The following is a 10,455-nucleotide window of genomic DNA, read 5'->3' as shown; positions in this document are numbered from 1 at the left end:
TAAGTGAACAGATCAAATCTGTGCATTCTGACATCACCAAAACAGCAGGACATGTGATCTACAAGCTCACTGTGAGCCTGTAGATCACATGTCCAGACTGAGACACAAATGTAGAAATCACATTCCATACCGCCTTGGAATTTTGTTCAAATCTGATAAAATAATAAATAATAATAATAGTAACAATAATAATAAAATCAGTTTCCATTAGTTTTTAAGGTCAAAAAGTGTGAACGTAGGCAAAGTGTGCTGTGAATGCATCAAACGGAAAACACATCCAAATGAAATGACAGAAGTGTTCCTTCCAACATTGTTGTGTTCTAGAAGGGACTGTCAGTGTGTGCCCACCCTCGTTAATGGCCCTTGTTGACATCACACTTTATGAGCACGCTCCATTCTAATGAGCCATAATGAGCCCTGCTGATAAGCGACCTGATAGGTAGCCTCCACGGGCACTCTGGCCCTTGAGTGGACGGTCGGAACGGCGGCGTGGAGCCACTGATAGGCCATCAGGGCCGAGGTGGGAGGGGCAAGCTGGCTGTTGGCCAATAGGAGTATAACAGGACCCACAGGAGTGAGGCGAGGGCACGGAGGAGATGAAAGAATGTGTGATGTGAGGCGTGCGTGTGTGCGCGTGTGTGTGTGTGTGCATCTGTGCGCTTGCGCGCGCGCGTGTGTGTGTGTATGCATCTGAGTGTGACAGGGAGGGGGAGGGATAAAGGTTTGGTTTACGGTAATATCTGCTATTTGTTTGAGCTTTTACTGAGCATGTTATTGTACATAAAACTCATTAAAAAAAAAGTTTGGAAACATACTTTTGGTCGATTATTTCTCCCCTTCAATAATACCATTTGGTATTGTGTTTCATATCGTTGGAAATCCTGATTAGTCACCTTTACAACGAGGTACAACTTAGACTTACAACTTGGGCATTTATGGAATGAGCAACACAGGTAACCATGTGGGTAACGGACGTTGCAGGAGTCAGGACCAGTGGTGGAAAAAGTACTTATAATGTCTGTGAGAACCAAATAACCAGGCAGAGGTAAGGTTAGTTTGTCACATTTGCTACTTAAGTAAAAGTATCAATACTGCAATGTAGAAATACTCTGTTACAAGTAAAAGTCTGGAATTCAAAATTTACTTGAGTAAAAGTACAAAAGTATTGCTTTCAAAATATACTTAAAGTACAAAAGTAAAAGTAATCATTATGCAGAATGTCCCTTTTCACAAGTTTTCAAATGTATAACATTTTTGAAACAAGACCAGGAGACCTGGTTCTGCAGACCCAGAATAAATTCCTAGTACTTTATAAGATCAGAGCGTCACGCTATCAGTACGTCACACTAAGATCAGTATGTCACGCTAAGCTCGGCCAATCAAAAAGAGGGACAGGGGAGGAAAAGAGGGACAGAAAAGTTCTCCATGTATGGACGAAAGGGGGACAGTTCTCCATGTATGGAGGAAAGGGGGACAGACAAAGCCTCATGTAGGCCGACCCCCTGGGTCTGGCAACAAATAGCAGATCTACAAGCTCATAATGCATTATGAGTTTGTAGATCTGCTATTTTCAAATGGCCGAAATGTATAAATGGCTGAATAGCCAAATAAATAAAAAAACGACGCACAGATGCTGTCCCGGTCTCAATGGGTTAATTGTGCTGATCAGTAGTAATCCTCCAGCTCAGCTCTGTCGCCCTGATTCTGGATGATCTGCTGCTTCTTGTACAAATCAGCAATCTGAGAGCCGGAGGTGGCGTCTTCTGGCTTTTTGTCGTCTCGGATCCGGAGGAACCGCGGGAACCTGAGAGAGATGCCCTTCTCTGGATCCACCAGTCCCATGCCGGCCTTGTAGACGGGCGACAGCGACAGGTCAGCACACTTGACCTCCCAGACCTGCGTGGCGTCCAGCCACACGTCCGGCTCAGCCGACTGGTCCACGCGGTAGTACGCCCGCGGCTTGGCCAGGATGTGGTCCTTTAAGAACGTATAATGCTGCTCCAGATCTTCATCCTTGAAGCCAGTCCCAACCTTGCAGATGGACTGGAACTCTTCATTGTCCTCGTCGTAGCAGGCCAGCAGGAAGCCTCCGTAGGTCCCTGCCCTCTTGCCCTTCCCCAGGTAGGCTCCGATCACACACAGGTCCATGGTGTCCCCTGCGCCCTCCAGGTAGTCCTTCTTCAACTTGAGCCAGTTACGAGAGCGCTTGGCAATTTCATAGGTGGCATCCTTCTCCAGGGTCTTGACCATCAGACCCTCACACGAGTCTCGTACAGACTGCTCCAGGAACTCGGCGATGGCGTCTGTGTTGTCTGAGTCGATATAGCAGGCGAACACAAACTCTCCTTCCACCTCGCTGAAGCTCTCTCTGAGCAGAGCCCTGCGCTGTGACAAGGGCTCGCGTACCAGTGACTCTCCGTTGAGATAGAGCACGTCGAAGACGTACACGCACACTTGCACTCTGATCTCGGAGGCGTCCACGTCCTTTCTCTTCCTGGTGGTGAGGACCTGGAAGGGCAGGATCTGTTTCTTCTCTGTGTCCCAGGCCACCGCCTCAGAGTCCAGCACACAGGACACCACAGAGTCCTTCTTCACCTTGGGGATTCGGGAGATGATATCGGGGTACTTGCTGGTGTTGTCCTCTTGGTTACGGCTGAAGATTCGCACTTCTCCGCTCTCCAGTATGTGGATCTGTGCTCGCTCGCCGTCGTACTTGTACTCGCAGGTGAACGTCGCCTCGTCAAACTTCTTCAGCACCTCTCCGACTCCTTTGGTGGGGTGGGCCAGCATGGGTCTCAGAGGCACGCCTGGAGTGAGCTTGCAGTGCTTGGGAAGCTGGTCTATACCCTCCTTCAGCATGACTGGAATAATGACTTCATAATTGGGCAACTCACAGTAGGTCTGCTTCAGAATGAGACTCTTCTCGTCGATCCAGGCCTTCTTGCTCTCCGCACTCATGCCTTTCCCCGCATCCAGCACAGCGGGGGGGAAATCTTGTCCAGGTGGGGTCAGGCAGACAGCCTGACTCAAGGCTGCCAGGACGCTCAGCTCGGCCAATCCGATCCTCAGCTTCCCCGCCAGGGACCTGACTATATAGCGGGCCTCAGAGAAGCGACACGCCACAAAGAGGCCTTTGATGATGTCAATTTTCTTATTCATGGCCGAGTTACCGCTCATGCTGGAAATCTCCTTCAATTTGCTGAACACGCCCCCTGCCGTCAGACTGGCGGGCTGGAACATCATGCGCTGGTTGCTACGGGAGCTCTCCGCCACCAGGCCCAGATCTCCTCTCTCCTGCGCCTCCGCCTTGATTTTGTCCAACTGTCGCCCCGTTGCCTGGGCAACGGCTCTCATCAGCACCGTCTCCCCGACACCCAGCTCCATCCCCAGGTAGGCAGGTCCCAGCTGGTTCAGACACAGGTACACACAGCACAGCAGGTCATCTGGAGAGAGCACCAGCACAGAGCGGAACATGTTGGACAACGTTTCGATGTTCCTGAGCCTGCCAGAATCCGCCTCTATCTTCTCAAAGGTACGAGCTACAGCCAGGTACGGCACTTTCTGTCCGCGCTCCCAGCAGGCGTCGTCCACAGGATGGTACTTTGGTTTGGACGGGTCATAATCTGTACGCTGGTCCGACGATGACTTCTCACTTTTCATTTCTTTAATCTTTTCTTTGCTCTCCTCCGTTGTCGCGGTCTTCTGCGCGCTCGGCGCACTTCCCGTCTTCTTTTCTCCCTCGTTCTTGTCCTCCACTTTCTCCATCTTCACCGCAGCTTTTCTGGGAGCAAAGAAACTGCTGATGTTATCTTTCTGCTCTTTTGCTTTTTGACTTTTAGGGCTCCTTTTTTCACCTTTTGCCCCGTCCTTTTCAGACGTCCCTCCTCCTCCTCGCTCCGTCTTTCCCCGCGCCTCATTTTTCTTTCCTACTGCCCTTTTCGTCGTTCTCTCCCTCCTCCTCGTCGGAGTTGTTCTTCTCCTTCTTCTTTCCTTTCTCCTCCTCTGCCTTCTATTCTTTCACGTCCCGTTTCTCGGCCTTCCCTCCGTTGGTTAATGTATGTTTTGTAAAAATAATCAAAACATACAAAGTAACTAGTAACTAAAGTTGTCAAATAAAGTGTAGTGGAGTAAAAGTACAATATTTGTCTCTGAGATGTAGTGGAGTAGAAGTAAAAGTATTGGAAATGTGATGTCAGTCGTATCCATATATGGAGCCAGCGATGTCAGTCATGCCCAAAGATCTATATGGTCTATGGGGTCAGTCTTGGGTGTTTTGGTTAGCTCCATATATGGGGCTCCATGAGGGGTTCTCTGATGTCAGAGCTAGGTATGTTAGTTATCTCCATATATAAAAGTCTCTGATGTCAGGTTGGGACCAGTGGTGGAAAAGGTACTCACGTTTTTTACTTCAGTAAAAGTATCAATACTGCAATGCAGATATTATACTCTTAATTAAAAACCTTTAAAAAAATAGTTTTCATTGTGATAAAGATAAATGGCAACTTATTATACTATCGATCCAAGACGGAACACAATCGATTGATTTATTAGTTGGAGGTTGATTTTATGGTCCTTGTTTTGAAACATAACAAGAAATAAGACATGTACATTTATTTCTGTGCTTTCACAGTCGCATGTCGCTTTATGATGCTTGGCGGTGAATGTACACGTACCCCTAAACAATACAAGATCCTCCCATAAAACGGTCTCACACGTACAGTAGCCTACTGATGGAGTGTGTGTGTGCGTGTGCGTGTGCGTGTGCGTGTGTGTGTGTGTGTGTGTGTGTGTGTGTGTGTGTCTGTGTGTGCGCGCGAGAAACCTTGACTGGCAGTAAACAGTGCATCCAGGATGTTGAGCATCAAAGCGCTCAGTTCCAGTCAGAGCCTGTTGAGAGATGATGACTGGCTGATTACCCCAAGCTTCTGTGTGTGTGTGTGTGTGTGTGTGTGTGTGTGTGTGTGTGTGTGTGTGTGTGTGTGTGTGTGTGTGTGTGTGTGTGTGTGTGTGTGTGTGTGTGTGTGTGTGTGTGTGTGTGTGCGTGCGTGCGTGCGTGTGTACGTGTTGTATGGTACCATAATCTGGATAACAACATTTTACCACCCATTAAAACCAACTGGGAGACTTCTAACTTTGCCAGTAAATTCTACTACAGGAGAGGAGGGGAGGGAGAGGATTTGGCAAAGATAAAATGAAGTACAGTATATCTCAGATAAAAGCAAAGATGACATCTTAGGCCCTAAGTTATAAAATGGCTTTCATAGTCTAATTAGATGTATCAGTGTGTAATTCAGAGCATAGAATAGTAGGATATTATAAAAAGCATAACAAATTACCACATACCTCATATGCAATGTTTGGTGGTCTTACTAGTTCTTTACCAATAGGGAAAATAGCGATCTTCAAGCTCAAGGTGTTGCGATGCCAGTTTAGATTAATCAATATCTCAAATTACCACTCCTGGTAGTTCAAGTCCAAATGCTTTACTGAAGCAAGCAGGGTAATAATGACAATTGGGAAAACACCTAGTGAAGGATGGCTTTTAAATGTATTTATGGTCTACGTTTTTTTTTACATTGGACAACATAGTGTAGCATGGCATTTAAAAAAAAAAGTTTTACATTGGATGACATAGTGTAGCATGGTATGATTTTGAATGTTTTTTACTTTGGACGACATATGTTTCTTCTCTCTATCGTAGAGCCACTTGCAGAGGTTATGGATAGTTAACAACATGAGTTTTGTTTTGCTTGCATTTAAAACAAGCCTAAGCTCAACCAGGGCATCCTGGAGAGCATTAAAAGCAAGCTGCAGCTTCCTGGTGGCAAGCTGGGCTGAGTCTGCGACACAGTATATGACCGTGCCGTCCGCATAAATATGGGCATGACAGTCATTAAGAGCAGAGATAATAAGATAAAAGGACGGGCCTAAGACTGAGCCCTGTGGGACACCCACGGAGACTGGCCAAAACCCAGACTGAGTGCTCCCGGACTTCACAGACTGATGTCTATAAATAAAGGTGATGCTGAAAAGGCATTTTTGTGATGATGAAGGCTTCAGATACATTCAGAATTTTATGGAGAAACTTTCAAAGAGTCAACAAGTTGGGAAAATGTTAAATATTTAGTTTGAACTAATTATGTGCATAAATAGGCCCAATAGATCAGGTAATAAGAATGCACGGTTTGTTAGAATTCTACATATTCTGCACCCAGAATCATAGTTACTGTATAATAAGTGTAAAACAAAAAATAAGTGTAAACTTCAAACAAAGCTAGGAACTGAACTGGAAAAAGAAACAGGTGTGCTACCTTCTGAAAACCTGGGACTAGAGCACATAACAGAGGCTATAGAGTGTATGGTGTCTCGTTTGGGAGTGGACGTGCTCAAGACAGGCCACACAGCAGAGACTTTTGTACAATGATACACCAGATGAATAAAGAAAATATAAAATAAAACCATAGTTGATCTTTATACATATTTTTGTATTTCTCTATTTTATTCATTCTATTCTTTATTTCTCTTTACATGCCTTTGCATGCCTTACGTAAAAATTAAAAGAAAACATTTCATACACAAATGTGTATGAAATGGTACACAATGCCTTTGTGTATGAATTTTCTATATAAATAAACACATACACACACACACACGTGGAGTCTCGACCATCCAGTGTTCCTCTCTTTGTCCTTGACCAGTAAACAAACAGAACAATAGAGGCGTTTAGGCCAAAACCACTACATTAGTTTTCAATAATACACACACACACACACACACACACACACACACACACACACACACACACACACACACACACACACACACACACACACACACACACACACACACACACACACACACACACACATAGATCGTAATGGAATACTCATTGTTGTAATGTGCACGAGGCTTGACTGAAATCCCAGTATCAGTACATAATCGTATAACTATTCTCAATCACTGTGTAATACATATTTGTGACACCACATGCTCTCCATTATCAACATACTCAGGCCCTATAATAAAGGATGTCACTGTTGAAATACAAATGTCATCTGCTTTCTAGAACATCATGTCTTCTATGCATTTCTAACTTCCTATGCGTATCCTGTCCTACCTCTGTATCAGTTATGACTTGAGTAGCTTCCGGGCACACAATATGGCTTGTCCAAATGTATATATTCTCTGCGAGTGTTTAATAAACTTTGTTGTGTGACACTGCCTGGTGTCATCTTGTCCTCTGAGCCCACACTTACAGAGGGGTAATTCAATACAATGACCATCACCACCTCCTACTTCACTACACCTCTACTTAAGCTTAACGATTTATTGAAACGAAATGAACGTGGAACGGGATGAGGAACCCAAGGTGGGGTAACGCTGAGGGCTTGTTGGGGAGTCGTCTCGGGAGCTGACGGCCATCGTTGCTCCGCTCGGGGAGCGGTCGGTCGTTTAGGCTCCATCACTGCCCCCCCGAACTTGAAAGCAATGAAAGGCGGAAAGAGACGATCTACAAGCGCAGCACTCACAACCCATGTTTGGTCTGTTGTGGAGCAGAACAAACTGGAGTCGAGAGATCACAGGTGTATTTAATACTGTGGTGATTGCAACAAGGATTGGCTGAGGTGAGTGGAGGCAGGTGTAGTGGATAGGAGTGATTATGAATGGGGAGTGGCTAATGAGTGAAGGTAGGTGTGGTAGACAGGGAAGCGATTGAGGACGGGGAGTGGCTGTGATAAGCAGAGGGTGGTCTCCACTCCTGAACCTACGTTGTAAACAACTACATTAAAGGTGTAGTGAAATGAAAAATATGTTTTTCACACTTTTAGAGCATATCCGTGGTCATCATATGGGCATACCTAACAATAGATGCCAAAAAAAAACAAAAAAAAAACATTGTTGTGTATTTTTACATCTAAAGTCCCTAAAAAGCCAATCTTAATTACTTCCTGTAAACGAAAGCGTGCTGCGTGATGACATAACGCAGCCTTCATGAACATAAATGAATCTTGATTACATGCACCTGTTTGATTCCCATAGCTGCACGTTCTTCAAACACAGCTGATTTTAATTACAGAGATACTCCGTTTTGAATCTCATTGAAGATGAGTGTATTACTCATTTTAAACTTCATCTGCACACTAAAATATGTATCTGACAACATTATAGGTTAGAAATAAGCCAGGTAGTAGCAAACGTGCTTCACTGGCCGTCTCTCTCTCACTTGTAAACAAACACTAGCCGTGTTGCGCACGGCTGAAGTGATTGAGATCCAACGTCCCATAGCCTGAAGGGATGGGACCTTCTGATTGGTTTAGAGTCGTTGAGCCGACGTTTCAGGCTGAACCTTCAAAATAAAATGACCGAAAATGTCACTTCAGTGCGTCTTTAAAGGAGAGCGATCAGGAATAAAACAGATGATTCTAAATCACAACACGCACAACGCACCATCAGCATGGTTGGATTAATTTCCTGCTGGGATGGGGGGGGGGGGGGTGATCTGGGGGTGACTGGGTTTTTTTTCATGGCCGGTGGGGGTATGTTTTTGTACCTGCTTCTGGTCAGACTGAATTAAAAACATGCATTTCCTTTCGGGAAATGTAGACGGATATGGTTGATATTTATTCTTGATAATATGACAATTTAATGATTTTATTCAAAATGTATGTTAACCACATTAACCCTGGCGTCCCTATTTGGGGCATATTTTCAAAATTCACCACAATTTAGCTTTCTCTCCTGATTAGATAAAATCGGTATATACTGACCTGAAAATGAATTTTCTGTTTACTAGCTGGAGAGATGAGGAGATCCCTGTTACTAAGCAAACACTATAGTAATGCATACTTTGGGAATATATATCTATTTAACGCTCATATAAAAAGAAAAAACACTTTCACAACCTTTAACCCTAACCCCAGTCACAGTTATTACATACTCGCCTAATCGCAATTATTTGAGATAATTGCAATTATTTTGCGTAATCGTCATAGATGGTCACGGGCGACATTGGCTCAGGGGTAGAGTGGCCGGTAGAGCGGCTGGATGGGAACCGCAAGGTTCCCATTTCGATCCCGGGGTTCCCTAGAGTTTGTGTCGAAGTGTCCTTGAGCAAGACGCTGAAGCCTAAAAAACAAAAAGAAGTTGTATTGTATAGAAAGCTGCTGACTGATCTGCCTCAGGACCTTTGTCTAACCTCATCCACCCTTATCTCTGCATTCTCCATCCTGCCCATCAACTAGAGTCTAGACTGTCAACATAAAGCAAGAATAGCTCAGAAACAATAATAATGGGGAAAGAAATATGTAGATAAAAATGGTAGGGGACATTATGATCTGCACCGAGGGAGGCTATCTATAGCTGAGAGGAAACCTACCTACTTAGTTTTTATTTTTTTATGCTATGGCTCTGCAAGAGGATAGCCGTTTATAAGAGGGTCTGTGTGTGTGTGTGTGTGTGTGTGTGTGTGTGTGTGTGTGTGTGTGTGTGTGTGTGTGTGTGTGTGCGTGCGTGCGTGCGTGCGTGCGTGCGTGCGTGCGTGCGTGCGTGCGTGCGTGCGTGCGTACGTGTGTGTCCACAGCTAATCTCGTACCAAATGTATTGGTCAAAGAAGTACCTCCACTAATTTAACATTTTATTACAGTATACGATCTGGCTGAAACCTTGGCTAATTTATTATTATTATTTTATCATAATAAAATGCCCAAAATATGGATTCCAGGTAGAAAGCAGTATTTGCATCTAAGAACAAATGTGTGTCCTAAATACTGTTGTTTCATTGTTGTTCACACCCAAAGAAAATACATTATTACCCTATGAAATCATTATAGCTCTGTTAGTATGCTATTCTTAGAAGTAGATTTATTGTGCTAAATATGTTTATATGCAGGTACTTGTCCACTGTCTGACATTAACTTTAGAAAACTGCGTTTTCTGCTTGCATAGCGGAACTCTGTGTGTTATCTCCCAGTAGACAAAAACTCACTCCCCTGTTCCGGGCCGACACTGTGAGACAGAGGAGGCTTACAATGATATCTGCATCCACTAGTTAGGGAGGTTGTGATTGCATTCCGCAGGTGCGAGGGACTCGGCCTGTGAGATCCAAGGTCATCGGTCGAACCTGTAAATCAAGGGGGGCCACTCACACACCCTGCGGAAGAGAACCTGGCGGACCAATGGGGACTTCTACTGATAAACTGTTCATGATAATAGGCATATGATATAGGCTCCAGGGAGAGACAGAGACCCCGCTAGACTTCATGAACTAGAGGGAACAGTGTGTGTGTGTGTGTGTGTGTGTGTGTGTGTGTGTGTGTGTGTGTGTGTGTGTGTGTGTGTGTGTGTGTGTGTGTGTGTGTGTGTGTGTGTGTGTGTGTGTGTGTGTCCACAGCTAATCTCGTACCAAGTGTATGTACACTGTGAGTAGGTCAAAGAAGTACAGTACCTCCACTAATT

General features: G+C 44.8%; 2 protein-coding genes across 2 annotated transcripts in view; both read right to left on the bottom strand.

The window, feature by feature from the left end:
• sult2st3 (sulfotransferase family 2, cytosolic sulfotransferase 3) overlaps positions 1–10,455 on the bottom strand; it is a 340,324-nt gene that overhangs the window by 246,989 nt on the left and 82,880 nt on the right. The gene's annotated exons all lie outside the window — the stretch shown is intronic.
• On the bottom strand, positions 1,666–7,422 carry LOC311041690 (DNA ligase 1-like; the record flags this gene model as incomplete). The annotated part of the gene is made up of 2 exons (XM_084052170.1): positions 1,666–3,818; positions 7,365–7,422. The coding sequence occupies 2 exons, from the start codon at positions 7,420–7,422 to the stop codon at positions 1,666–1,668; spliced, it is 2,211 nt and encodes a 736-aa protein (XP_083908296.1).

This window comes from Gymnoscopelus microlampas, assembly GCF_963454915.1.
Source record: "Gymnoscopelus microlampas genome assembly, chromosome: 3".
NCBI classification, from domain to species: domain Eukaryota; kingdom Metazoa; phylum Chordata; class Actinopteri; order Myctophiformes; family Myctophidae; genus Gymnoscopelus; species Gymnoscopelus microlampas.
The sequence above is the reverse complement of the archived record's forward strand: the minus strand, read 5'-3'. Positions and strand labels throughout refer to the sequence as shown.